We start from the raw sequence: 14,333 nt of genomic DNA, 5'->3' as shown, positions 1-14,333 counted from the left end.
AGAATGTATGCTTACCATATTGAGCAGCCAAAGCTCGTCATAAACAATATTGATGTTCTCCGGGATGCAGTCCTAACTGATGATTCGACCTTGTCTGCATCAATGTATCATGACAGTCTTCTTTGGAGATTAATAGCATTGGGTGTGACTGAAAGGTGTTTGCCAGTCATACTTTTAACATCAGATAGGTAAGTGTACTATGTCATTTGTGTTTCTTGTCATTTGATCCTCCCAGTTCATGTGATATAGTAGATATTTTCTTATATGGGAGTTGTTTTAGCATGTGTAGATTTTCATCCCCAAATAAAGCAGTGATCAATTTGACTCATAGTGCACATGTAAAATGGAAATTCATTTGTTATGAAATTCAGTGACTTAACTTTCATTATGCATTTCTATTAATACTAAAACTGACAAGGAGGTTCTGTCAATTGGCATTGTGTTAACGAGTCAGATTAGCTGCTCATATGGCCAAATGCCACCCTCTCCAGGGGTTTGCTTGGAAGAGGAGGTGAGGCGAGAAACCAGGACACCTTTTCTGAAACTTCTGGACACCTTAATGAAGTTATAGAAGCAGTCTTAATAAGCTAATAGTTCTTATGTATCTTGAAGCATTGAGAATGCTAACTCTAACTTCGTACATTTCTTTGAATTACTTTGATATTGAAAACAATAGATAGTGCGCTAAGATCATATTATTTTTTTAATTAAACTATACTCAGTTGGCCTTTGAGAAAGAATTTAAAAATAGAACCATTCTGTCATATTTTATTCCTTTGAAATAAAACATTTCAGAGTAAAGTTTTGTTGCTAACACAACTATCATGAATAAGAGGCTTGGGGTTCAGTTCTGAAATATCTGTTCTGGGCTGTCTGACTCAGTCCATTATCCTCCCGTTTTCTGGGCCGTCATATACATACATATATATATATATATATATATTCACCTCTCAATGGACCTCTCCTTATATTCATCCATCCATCCTTCAGCCATATATGTTTTTTATTCTGTAAGTTTCTGGCTACCCTTGGCTTTGCAGCATCGATTTTGCCCAAAATGACCTTTGGTCTAGTGAGGAGTTGCTTAAGTGATCAGAATAGTTGGGATGAGGCTGTAGGGGTGATGGTGCTAAAATATTGAACTTATTTGTTAAATTAGGTACTTCTTTGAGGATGGATTTTTAGCTTCATATTGGCACAAAGTGGATCAATGATAAAAATGCACATGAAACCTTTTGACCATAGGGGAACTTCAGTTTTACTTTTTATTTGATATACTTTTGGACTATCAATTAGCAGATGCTTGCATATTCGGGTTAATCTGTTCATCTTTGCATTTATGTGTGATAAATTGATAAGGAAAATGTTAATGTTCATAACCAGCAGATGGGTCCTGTCAGTTCACTGGTCAATCACGCACATGTCCTAACGATGCATTTCTTGTCTTTTCACCCTTGAGTCCAAAAGCGGTTTGAAATATTTCATTTTTCGTCCAACATAGTGACAGTAATTTGGACTTTGGATGACCTTCTCTCCCTGAAACCAACATAGAGTGCTGAAGCTTCTAGGGTTTGCCTCTTCGCTGAGGTGCCGGTTCTGGTCTGCAACTTCGCTAGGTAGCTGAGTGAGCCCCCAACATTGCTCAATGCTGGCACTAATGGCCTTACTTGAGCCTACAGAACTCCCCCCAGTCCCAGCCACTTTTAAGAACTGTTGCTGGTATATAGCACAATAATAATGGCGCAGCATTTAAGGACGATTTTTGAGAAGAAAGCGGTTTTTTTTTCTCTCTCCCAGGGGATCCATAGTATTTCGTTCAATGTTGTATTTCTTGGCAGAGGCAAAACCAGATTTCCATGATCGCTCCTTTGAAGACTTCTAGGTTTCATTAGATTGAACAGATGTTTGGTGAAGACGACGCCCGATGGCTACATAACTTTTTCTGTTTCAGTGTGTTTTGGGCTGCAATCGTACAGATGGTATATTTTTGATGACTCAAGCGCCGCAGTTGTTTTATTCCAAAGATGAGAAGTGCGGTAGTGTATGTGATATTTCTGTTTCTGTTTGTCGTTGAGAATGCAGAGTCCTTTATAATGAGAACTTTCTCTTTTTCCTTGTAAAAAATATGATGGAGTTCTAAGATCTGTAACATTGAAACTGCAACTTCATTATGGAGATTTGAGGATAAAGGGACGAACACTGCCGGAGGTTGGTAGTCATGGCAAATGAGGGTGTAGCGGAATGGGGTTTTCCCCTTTGCTGTTGCTGTTCTGTTCTGATGCTACTCTATAAATTTGCCCATCTAAGGATTGGATACTAATTTTGAGAGTGCAAAGTAAGTTTGAGGCAAGGATTAACCCTTATTTGAATTTTCCAATGCATTTAACATAGGTCTCAGGATCATAGAAGAACTTGCAAATTTGACCATGTTCACTAACCTTCATGAACATTTTCAGGACACAATTGATAAGATTCACTGCTTCATGATGATTACCCCCACCTGTGTTTGTGTTTATAATCCCTTTTTTTGCTGATTCCTAAAGTTCTACCTTTAGGAGTCCTTTGTGTGTGTGATCTGTTTCAAGCTCTAATACTTGTTTATGTTCCCAGCTACTACTCGTACCGAGCCTCTATGGATTTTGGGTATCCAGACTTATTCATCTCCCGTGAGGTATCCTAATTAACTTTTTTTTAACTTCTATGTGCCTTCTACTATCAGATGATGAAGAATAATATTTTGGACAGAATGTGAGGTGGCAACCTGTCCTACAGACCTTTGACACCAATCTCGGACTGTGTTGCAGGCTTCCAAATCAGATATTTTTAAATGCCATGAGTCTTGTTTAGTGGGTCAATTTGATTTGTACTCCTTTTCTAACATAATCTGTATTAGATTGTGTGACAAGGATGATTTCATATACAGTTGATGGCATTTGAGATATCTATTTGGGAATCTCGATTTTGCCACTGGATGTGTGCTCTTTTTATAGAAAATGAGTGGTTGCTTCCTGTTATTGTATCCAAATTTTAGCATTCATAAGTGGTAAAAGCCTGCTAAATATTTGTCTCTCTGTGTAGCTGTGTATGTCATGTTGCCAGTTATGACTTAATTTTATCTAGTCATCAGTTGGAATGCATGCAGTTGCTTAATGGCTAGATACGTCTAACTTTAGTTATAACTTTGATCTGAAGACTTTTGGATGGACTCCTCAAGAAGCTAAAATGCATATGGTTACTGATTTCTTCACTGAATCTGAGGTGTGTTTTTTTTCTGCTTGTCTATAAATTCCTTTTTTATGCAAATGATATGTTTTAGCCATCAATTTGTTTCTGTTTGGAGTCCTCAATCGTTCTGTTTAAATAAATATATTAATTATTCGTTTTATTAGTTCTTCATTTATTCTTTACTATGATCAGTTGCATGAAACACAAGTCATTTTTTGTGGACATGAAAATACTTTCTTGGGTTGATGTAGTGCATCAAACACAGAATTCCTGCCCCCCTCTCTTCCCAAGGGAAAAAAAAAAAGAAAATAAATGAGGGTGCAATCTTTCTTTGATTGATGATTTACTTGAGATAGATCTGAATATATTCTGAAATAAAACATTCCAAGTTCATGTTCAAAAGAGAACAGGCCAAGTTCATGTTGGCACGTGTTGGCACACTAGTCTGAGACAACACTGTGAACTGTAGACAGATGATAAATCTTTGAAGGGGTAATTGTTGTACTGGTCATAGGTTTTGTGCATTTTTCTAAAAATAAAAAATTTAAAGTATTGATAATGTGTTTGTTGAAATTTGTAGTGGCGGCTGATTGCTGAGATGCTTGGACCAAATCCATGACATCTCTCTGAATTTTATGCGCTCAAACAAAGCAGTTATAACAAGAAGTAAGTACTATTGTCTGGAACTGTAGAAAACCTAGGACCTGTAACCAGTAACTCTAGAGAGAAGAAAAGAGAAAGAGAAGAAGATGAGGAAGAGGAGAGAACTGTTTTTCTTATCAGTCTCCCTCATAATGCTTGTATTTATAATCTCAAATTACAATAGAAAGGGGAACTCCTAATCAGATTAGGAATTCCTATTCATGATAGGATTCCAAGTTACAATAGGAAAAGAACTAGAACTAACAACTCAAACTGAAACTAAGACTAACAACTCACAATAGAATTAGGACTTGACATAATTAGAAACTAGGACTCCAACTAGGACTAGGAAAATAGAAGATACACATATCAACCAAATCACTGTGCACGTGAACAGTGTCACATGAACAGTACTTCAACACTCCTCCCTCAAGCTGGATTATACAAATAAGTAAAGAAAGAAGATCCAGCTTGAACTAAAAGGGAAAAAAAAACTCCATAATAATGCAAACACTCCCCCTCAAGTTCGCGCATACAAGGTATCAATGCCCAACTTGAACAAAATGAGAAGAAACTAAGTTGCAGCAGAATCCAGCTTGACAGATGAATGTAGCTCCCAAATAAACCTTAAAAAACTTGAAATAATTGATCTTCAAAACCTGGATAGACATGATCAGCAAACCGGGATTAGAATTTCTTCCAAAAAAAGGCAGCTTTTAACGATCTTCAATAGCTAACCAGTGATGAATCTCAGATTGTCATAATGACATAAAATTTTGAAGTTAAATAACTAGAGCAGCAAGTAACGGAAACGAGCTGAATTAGGCAGCGGAAAAACACTGTATCAACCCAACGGAAAGTCCTCAAATAGGCAACAACCAAATATCTTCAATACTCTTCAATACTTCAATCTCCCCCTTACGGCAAACTCAACCCAATAGCGAAGGATGGGATATGAAGGGAATTATTGAAATGGAATGGAGTTGGAAAAAGGATGGCATGGTTGTAATTTGGTGGAAATCCACTTTGAAATACAATCCAAGCCAAAGGGCAAATTGGTAATAAACCAGAATTTTCAAGGGTCAATTGGGTAGGCAAATAGGGGAATGGATGAAAAAGTAATGGCAGTTTCGTAAATAATCAGAATTTTGCAAGGGCTTTTTGGTAAACAAAAAGCAATGGGATGCAATGAGTAAAATAACCAAAATTTCGTGAATGGCTATGGAGGGTGGCAATTTGGTAAATAACCAAAATTTTCAAGGGGTATTGGAAAATAATGAAGCAAGGGAACAGATTTGGAAAATAATTTAATTCTCTAGTAGAAAGGGTAAACTAGAAAAGGAATGTAAAAAATGGATAAAAGAGAATAAGAGACAAAGACAAGGGTATTATTGGAACTCATAAAATAAGGTTTTTAAATAAACCAACTTACGAAGGTTGTCTTCAACCTTACGACAGAGAAACCAGGGAGATTGAAACCTTTATGCAACCACGGTTTCAAGCTCAGGACGAAACCAGCAAAGGCGGAAAAAAGGATCTGCCCAAATCAATAACCTCGAGACCCCATCGTCACCTTCACGAAACTAGGGGCGGTAGTCGTGGATGCAGCGGCAACCCTGCAAAATCTCGCAAGGAAGAGAAGTAGTCCAAAGGGAAGAGGAAAACCACAGCTGCTGCAAACACTATACAACCAGAGCACTAAAACACCGCAACCAGCCCAGCAGGAAACTAGTTAGTCTTATTCTCAACCACGTCTTCAATCCTAGCAGTAATCGATTTAAACCAGATCGGGGAACCGCCAGCAAACGAAGAACTTTTAGCAATCGAACAAGATCAACCGATAGCAACCATAGCATCAAATCGATTCAGCAGCAAACCAGAATTTAATTCCACAAACAAACCTTCGATAGCAATCGAAGTAAACAACAGCAGCGACAATTGATGAATCAATCCAAATAAAATTTCCCACAGCAATAATCAACCCTGGAAACCAGATATCGAAGAACAACTTCTTCTCTGTTCACTTGCTTCTCAGGAGGAGAGGATCTAGTCGAACCGAGAAACCGACGGTACGGTAAAGTAGGGAAGAGTTGGGGAAGCAGCAAAATCAAAAGTTCCAACAGATCAATTCAGCAAATCGATGTCTGTTCTTCCAAAAACCAGATTGGAAACCCCTGCAAGATGGAGAAGAAAAAAAAACTGCAACTGAATCTGGCAGTAGCAGTGGTATCGTAGTAGCAGCAGCGTATCATATACCCAACAAGGAATAAAACTCCTCGAATAAAAACAGCGGCAAACAAGAACCAGATCTGAAACTGGCCAGGAAAAAGAGCTGTTCCCAATAATAACCTTGATCGATCTCCAAGGAATCTTCAAACAGAACAGCAATCGATTCCAAAAAAACACACTGCAGAAAATAGATCTCCAAAAAGGCAGATCAGAACCTGAGCAAATCAAATCAGCAACTCAATGTACGAAACCCTAGTTCTTCTTCTTCTTCTTCGATGAACTAGGGTTTCTTTCTAAAAACAAGAAACCCTAAACGACTCTCAAAACGGCAATCTTGGAGAGAATCAATCACTAGTTGCCTAGCTCTGATACCATGTAGATGACCTAGGACCTGTAACCAATAACCTTATAGAGGAGAAAAGAGAGAAGAAAGAAGAGGAGAAGAGTAGCTGCAAGGGGAGGAGCCGTATGTCTTTTTTTGCTTCCTCCCTCAAGTATCTTATTTATAATAAAACCATTACAATCATAAAAGGAAAAGGAAACTAAACCTAATCTAAAATAGGTAGCTAACTTAAACTAGGAAATTGACTCCTAAGTCTTAACTCCTAACAATTAAAGACATAAAACAATAAAGGAAACCATAATGGACTCAACCACAATAGGGATACTCCCCTTATCGTGGTACACTTCTCAACACTCCCCCTCAAGCTGGAGTATTCAGATATCAAAAGAAAGGCTCCAGCTTGGACTAAAAAGAATAGAAAATCAAACTCAACACCAATCTTGAATAGTAGTTGTAGACTTCAGTGAGCACAGAGGAAACTCCGATAAAACCAATAGAAATATCAGCCCAAGCATTGGACGATAGATAACATCAACCGCAATCCAAAAACAGTAGATAGGTAACGATGACAGATGTTCTCCAATAATTGCGGAACTTGATTTCTAATAAGAGAAGACTCGATCTTCAATATAAGGAAAGAACTCGATCTTCAAAGTAAGAATCAATTCAATCGCACAAAATGGAATTTTCTTGTCAATCTTCAAAAAACACCATAGCATGCTTAAAAGATGGAGGGCAGCAACTTTAAAGTTTCCCTTCAAAAGTAAAAATCTTCACTGAAATAAATCTTGAGAAATCTTCACCGAAATATTTTTGAGAAAGGTAAGACTCTCCAATTGAAGACTTGTGCAGAGCAGATATGCAAATAATAATATCCAATTCCAATCTCCCCCTCACGTGTAGCAGACTAGCAGTACACGTGAACAAACAGTAGCCAATAATCAACATTGCAAAGCATGGGCATCACAAAAAAATTCCATAAACAAGAGCACCGCAAATAACAACCGTAGATATAAAAATCACAAAATTAGTTTCTAACCTCCCTTCACTGGAGCCAACAACCACCATGCAAGGTCCAACCTTCAAAGAAGTACAAATCCCACATGTGTTTGGGGCCCACCTGGGCAACTATACTTCAAGAATTTTAAAGAAATGTTGAAATTAAAAGGGCAATGGCAGTTTGGTATATGACCAATATCTCAATAATTTCCAATCTCCCCCTCAAAACAAACTCCAACCTCAATATCATTTAAGTACCAATTTGCCAAAAAACAAATTGATGTGATCTGGGCCCACAAAAGCAATAATATGGCATATATGTATACCCAATGGCAATTCTGTTATAACATCATGCAATCTCCAATTGATGTGGAACCCGGGTCAAAATACCCAATTTCGTTCGGGATGGACCCATCCAAGTATACAATAGGAATAACAAGAGGTAATGGCAGAACTGTAATTTAAGTGAAATCCATATATATGCATAAGCAAGGCCAAATTTAAGGGAGGAGTGGCAATCTGATAATAAACCAGAATTTGCAAAGGGGCTATGGGTAATTGAAGAAGCAGTGGGACATAATGGGAATTAATTTATAGATTTAGGACTAACTTGGAAGAAAACAAATTAAAGGATAGAAGGGGTTATTGACATTATGGAAGGGTAAAATTGGAAAGTGGGGTAATAAAAGTAGAAAAAAGAAAATTCTTGGAAAGGGGAAGTTGAAGAGGTCGTCTCCTACCTCTAGCACAAACCAGAGATGGAAAACCCAACAGGTTTCTGAAGGAAAGAACTCCTTTGGGGATGCTCTGTTTATCCTAGGGTTTTAACGGTAAGTAGGTGATGGAAATACCTCTGGATTGCACCCAAACAGAGCTCCAATCGACCACCAGTTTCTGAGATTGAAGGACTGGAGCTGCAGCAGGCGGTAGAAGTTGTAGCAGTTCAGTTGCAGGCTTTGACTCTCACAACTAAAGGAAAGTTTCGAAGGAAATCTTCAAAGACTTGAGCCGTCTATGGGTAGGCACCCTTCAACCCAGATCTAAGAACCAATCGACAAGGATTAAAGATTCAGCATGCTTCTTCTTGGTTCTGGTAATACCGCCCAGCAGAGATAAAGCCTGGAATTTCAGCAGCAAATCGATATTCCTTAACAAACCTTCTGGCGGTAAATCGATTACTCAACGGAAAATCGATCATAGCAGAAGCAGTAAACGACAACAATAGCAGCAAGATTCTGCAATCGATGCACACCCAACTTCAGGTATGATCTTCAGACACTATTTCAGCTTTCATCGAAACCCGTATGTGAAACCCTAGTTCCTCTTCTTCCTCTATTAACTAGGGTTTCCTTCTTCAAGCCAGAACTAGGTTATCTTCTAATATATTAGTGGCAGGATTCCTCATGTATTGACCTCTTAGCTTACAGAAAAACATTAAAACTAAGTATAACCTCCATAGCTTGAACCACAAAGCTTGGTTTTTTTTGTCTGGAGTTTATGGGTGCTTAAGTATGCAGGCTTGCTACAAATTGGGGATAAAGGGTTGTGATATTATCGGTTTGCAGTTTGTGACAAACCTAGAATCTGTAACATAGTTGTCAAGGTGGCAAGCTAAGCGCTTAGGCGACAAGGCACCCGCCTAGGCAACCAAGGCGGCCAAGTGTTGTTTTTTTATTTCCACTCTTTTCTAACGTTATTTAGTATGGTACAATATACCTTATATCATAAAAAATCAACATTAAGCCACATCAAGTCATAAAAAATCAACATTAAGCCACATGAAGGCATAAAAAATCAACATTAAGTCACATCAAGTCATCAAAAATCAATATTAAGCCACATTGAGTCATCAAAAATCAACATAGAACTAGAAGACAACAGAACTGAAGAAGCAAGCTATTGGAAGTTTGAAACTATAGTAATATGGGGTATAAGGGTAGAATTGTCCTTAGAGTTTTATGTTGTGTTGCCCTAGGGGCTTTACTGTCTTTGTACTCTCATTCTTATTATTATAAATAAAGGTGGGCTGTGTCTCATAGACACAAGTCACAATTCCCAAAGTCTTCATGGTATCAGAGAAGGGAGAATCGACTTAGGGATTCCTGCTGCTGCCGTCACTCTCTCTCCTCTTCTTTCTTTCTTTCTTTACCTAGAACTGCCACCACCTACCACCGCCATCGGCCCTCCATCTCACCACCGCCGCCACCTCCTTTGTGCCTCCCTCTCTATTGGTTTCCCTTCTAGCGTCACCGAGGCAGGGAGTCGCGACTCCCTTTCTCCGCCACCCCTCGGTGGTGCTTTTCTCATCATCGAGGGTTTTTATCCCTCCTTTCTGTTCGTCTACATCCGTTCTCCATGCGCTAATACGGCTGTGATCCCTGTTTTTTGCGAAGTTTTTTGGATATGTTGATGATCTAATATTTTTTCCCTTTCTGATCTGAGTTTTTTCCCGTCTTTTGTTACGATGTTGGATTCTTCTTCTGCTATATGTGGTTTGGAAGGGCAAGTCCGTGGCTTTCATGACGGCTTCCCCACTTTCCCTGTGTGTGTCGTTTGGTTGGATGGTAGCAATTATTTGATGTGGTCCAGATCTTGTTATCTCAACATCGACTCCCACGGGTATGTGGGTTACCTCACTGGCACAAAAGAGAAACCCCTAACTGCAGATCCTGAACAAGACAAGTGGAGTTCTCCCAACTCCCTAGTGATGTCTTATTGCTTTCCAGCATGCCACCACAACTTGCTCGTGGTTATCTCCTTTTAGACACGGCTGCAAAAATTTGGAAGGCTGCTTAAGAGACTTATTCTCAGGTTGGGAATGATGCTTAGGTCTATGAATTATGGAAGAAACTTCATGAGACCAAGCAGAAGGAACTCATCCTTTCTCACTATTACTTTGAGTTGCGCAGCCTGTGGCAGGAGTTGGATTTGTATGATACTTTCCAGGCCTCTACCCCTGAAGATGTGATCAAGTTCAAGAAACGAGAAGATAAATTCAGGGTGTATGATTTTCTTGCTGGGCTTAATGTGGAGTATGATCAGCTTCGTGCCCAAGTTCTTAGCAGGGACCCCTTCCCAACTCTGGAACAGGCTTATTCCCTGATTCAACTTGAGTACAGCCATCACTCTGCTATGCTACCCCCTTCTTCCCAAGATAGATCGGCTCTTCTGTCTGGTACTCCTGTGCAATCCAAAGGTGGTTCTTCTCGCCCTAGTGATTGTTCTGACAAGGAACCTATTAAATGTGATTATTGTGGGAAAGAAAGACACACCAAAGAATTCTGTTGGAAGCTTCATGGGCGCCCTACTACCACTTCTACCAAGGGCCGTGGTCATGGGAAACCTTCAGCACATCATACCAAGGCCATTGTAACCGATCCTACTATAGGTGCTGCTCCTTCCCCTCCTCCGGATGAGCTTTCCAAGCTTCTGCACCATTTAGTAACCAAGTTGGACTCCATCGGCCTTGCCAGTTCCGCTTCTTCTTCCACCTTGGTACCTTCGGACTCTGCAACCCTAGGTATTTCTTTTGCTGGTCTTTGTGCCTCTACCCTTTCCCAATACTGGATTCTTGACTCCGGTGCCTCGGACCACATGACTGTTAAGGCAAATTTTTTCTCTACATATTCCCCATGTTCTGGTGAGGATAAAGTTCGCATTGCTGATGGTTCCCTTTCCTCTATTTTTGGGAAGGGTTCCATCACATGCTCTCCCACCTTGTCATTAAATTCTATTTTACATGTTCCTAATTTTACTACAAACCTCCTTTGTATTAGTCGTCTCACTTCCAACCTTAATTGTAAAGTGACTTTTTTTTTCCCCCTCACTGTCTTTTCTAGGATCTGGTAACAGGGGAAACGATTGGCTCTGGTAAAGCTGATGGTGGTCTCAATTTGCTTGATGCAGCCCCTTCTTCTCTTCGCCATGTCATCCTACTGTTGCTGATTCTGATGTACCTCCTGATTTATTACTTTGGCATCGACATTTAGGACACCCTCCTATGGACACTTTAGTTAAAACCTTTCCTAAGTTATTTTCCAGTTGTAATCTTAATGATTTTTTTATGATGCTTGCGTTTTAGCCAAGCAAACTCGTTCTTCTTACTCTAGTTTGAATTATACAAGTCCTTCTCTTTTTATGTTAATTCATTCAGATGTGTGGGGCCTTGCTCAATGTTCTTCTATTTCTGGTTATACATGGTTTGTTTCTTTTGTTGATTGCCATACTCGTTGCACTTGGCTATAATTGATGCACCATAAAAGTGAGGGTTTTTACTGTTTTCAATCCTTTCATACCTTTGTTCGTACCCAGTTTAATGCCCAGATTAAAATTCTCCGAAGTGATAACGGTAGGGAATATTATGATGGGGCATTTCAAGCATATTTTGCTTCTCAAGGCATTCTCCATCAAACCAGTTGTGTAGACACACCTGCTCAGAATGGGGTGGCTGAATGCAAGAACTGCCACTTATTGGAAGTAGCTCACGCCCTACTTTTTGAGATGAATGTCCCATCCCATTTTTGGAGTGAGGCTGTTTTGATTGCTGCATACTTAATCAACCAAATGCCTACTTGGGTTCTCCAATTTCGCTCTCCTATTCAGGTTCTCCAAGGCTCCACCTCTTTTATTATTCGACCCAAAGTTTTTGGATGTGTTTGTTATGCCTGGAACCATCAGCAACCTAGTAAGTTGGAGCCGTGAGGTTTGAAATGCATTTTTGTTGGTTACTCTCCTACTCAGAAGGGCTTCCGCTGCTATCATCCACCTTCCCACCATATGTATGAGACTATGGATGTTGTTTTCAATGAAGATGTTCCTTATTATGCTGTGGCATCTTGTCAAGGGGGTGATTTAGTTAGTGCCGATATGCCTCATATGCCTGATATGCCTCTGCCTTCTCTTCTCATGCCTTCAGTTCAGGGGGAGTGTCCCATTCCCATTCAAAGGGAAACTCAACCTGTTGTTGTTCCACCCATTGTTCAAACCTACACTCGTCAAGGTACTCGTGGGATGCAAATAGAGACCACTACAACTGCTCCAGATCCACCGGCTCCTCCTATATTGGATCCATCACCATCTCCCATTATTTCAGATCCCTCTTTAGATTTTCCCATTGCTGTCCGTAAGGGGGTTAGAACTTGTACGCAACATCCTCTTTATATCGTGCCTTTGTTACTTCTTTGTCCTCTGTTTCCCTTCCTAAAAGCTGGCAGAAGGCTCTTCAAGATCTAAAGTGGAAGGCAGCTATGATGGAGGAAATGCATACTCTTGAGAAAAAGGACACCTGGGACTTAGTAGTTCTTCCTTCCCAGAAAAAAACAGTCAGTTGCAAGTGGGTGTTTGCTGTCAAACAGATTTCAGATGGTACTGTGGATAGATACAAAGCCAGATTGGTTGCCAGGGGATATACCCAAACCTATGGTCTTGACTATGAAGAAACCTTTGCTTCCTGTTGCAAAGATGAACACGATACGTATTATTTTGTCATGTGTTGTCAATCTTGGTTGGGAGTTGCAATAGTTAGATGTGAAGAATGCTTTTCTCCATGGGGAGTTGGAGGAAGAAGTATATCTGGATATCCCTTTTGGTTTTGCCACTCAGGAGACTCATGGGAAGGTGGGCAAGCTAAAACTTGCCTTGTATGGTTTAAAATAGTCTTCCAGGGCTTGGTTCGACAGATTTCACAGTGCTATGGTTAAGTTCGGCTACACCTAGAGTAATGCTGATCACATCCTTTTTATCAAGAAATCTGGAACCAAGATTGCTATTTATTGTCTATGTGGATGATATTGTTGTCACGTTCAGCGACACTGAAGAAATTGCTCGTCTAAAATTACATCTTGCGAAGGAGTTTGAAATCAAAGATCTTTGCCCATTACGATTTTTTCTTGGTGAAATAATAATTAATAGAAATAGAAAGAAGGAAGAAGAAGAAGAGAGGAAGAAGAGAAGAATTGGTGCAGAAGTTGGGAGTTGCAGCCGTAAAACCTGACTGCTCCCAAATCAATTAATATTTATAGTTTTTAACACAAAAACCAAAGAAAGGACCAAAACACCCCTACTTGGGCATCGTGAATTAGCGCTAACTCTAATTCATGATTCCCTCCCCCTTACATAAATCGACTTCTAACACTCCCCCTCAAGCTGGAGCATAGATGTTAATCATGCCCAGCTTGTTACAAATATAATTCACTCTCACACTCCCCAAAGACTTTGTAAACAAATCAGCAAGTTGCTCCTCAGTACAAACATGACGAGGAGAAATAATTCCTTGTTGCAACTTCTCACGAACAAAGAGGCAATCAATCTCAATGTGTTTCGTTCTCTCATGAAACACAGGATTCTCAGAGATATGAATAGCAGCTGACTATCACACCACAATAACATAGGAGAATCATCACCAAACCCAAGTTCAATCATCAATTGTTTAATCCACATTAACTCACAAGTGCCATGTGCTATAGCCTGATATTCTGACTTTGCACTGGACCGAGCTACCACGGTCTGTTTCTTGGTCTTCCATGAAACAAGGTTCCCTCCAACAAACACACAATAGCCTGAAGTAGACCTTCGATCAACTGGAGATCTTGCCCAATCAACATCAGTGAAGCCATCAATTCTTCTATGGCCATGATTAGAATATAAGAGACCACGCTCTGGATCCTTCTTAATATATCGTAATACCCTTATAACTGCATCCCAATGAGCTGTCCGAGGGGCGGACATAAACTGACTCAGTACACTGACAGGAAAAGAGATGTCAGGTTTAGTCACAGTCAAATAGTTGAGCTTCCCTACAAGCCTTCAATACTTCTCTGGATCATCCAGGACATCACCATCCTCTGTCATAAGTTTCAAATTAGGATCCATAGGAGTATCCAAAGGTCTAGATTCC

General features: G+C 39.7%; 2 protein-coding genes across 6 annotated transcripts in view; both read left to right on the top strand.

The window, feature by feature from the left end:
* The window catches only part of LOC122647682, a 68,966-nt gene that overhangs the window by 3,684 nt on the left and 50,949 nt on the right, over window positions 1-14,333 (top strand). For 3 of the 5 annotated variants that reach the window (XM_043841057.1, XM_043841055.1, XM_043841048.1), the window contains exons 4-7: window positions 28-188; window positions 2,611-2,671; window positions 3,193-3,258; window positions 3,806-3,891. In XM_043841057.1, the coding sequence (XP_043696992.1) occupies window positions 28-188; window positions 2,611-2,671; window positions 3,193-3,258; window positions 3,806-3,844 (327 nt within the window). In that variant the 3' untranslated portion in view covers window positions 3,845-3,891. Of the gene's footprint in view, window positions 1-27; window positions 189-2,610; window positions 2,672-2,745; window positions 2,847-3,192; window positions 3,259-3,628; window positions 3,715-3,805; window positions 3,894-14,333 lie in introns of those variants that run through there. The other 2 variants (XM_043841040.1, XM_043841059.1) reach the window with 2 other exon arrangements.
* On the top strand, window positions 9,903-13,093 carry LOC122654487. The gene is made up of 7 exons (XM_043848603.1): window positions 9,903-9,980; window positions 10,268-11,179; window positions 11,278-11,364; window positions 11,750-12,040; window positions 12,179-12,568; window positions 12,652-12,831; window positions 12,959-13,093. The coding sequence occupies exons 1-7, from the start codon at window positions 9,903-9,905 to the stop codon at window positions 13,091-13,093; spliced, it is 2,073 nt and encodes a 690-aa protein (XP_043704538.1).

The sequence above is a fragment of the Telopea speciosissima genome, chromosome 1 (assembly GCF_018873765.1).
Source record: "Telopea speciosissima isolate NSW1024214 ecotype Mountain lineage chromosome 1, Tspe_v1, whole genome shotgun sequence".
NCBI classification, from domain to species: Eukaryota; Viridiplantae; Streptophyta; class Magnoliopsida; order Proteales; family Proteaceae; genus Telopea; species Telopea speciosissima.
Note: the sequence above shows the minus strand (reverse complement) of the source record. Positions and strands in the feature narration are given on the sequence as shown.

Bases quoted from the DNA above. Each gene is read 5' to 3' on its own strand.
- LOC122654487 (XM_043848603.1), top strand. From the start codon at position 9,903: ATGTTGGATTCTTCTTCTGCTATATGTGGTTTGGAAGGGCAAGTCCGT. The intron at 9,981-10,267 runs GTGTGTGTCGTT...AATGATGCTTAG, and splicing joins ACGGCTTCCCCACTTTCCCT to GTCTATGAATTATGGAAGAA. The intron at 11,180-11,277 runs GTTCCTAATTTT...TGTCTTTTCTAG, and splicing joins CATTAAATTCTATTTTACAT to GATCTGGTAACAGGGGAAAC.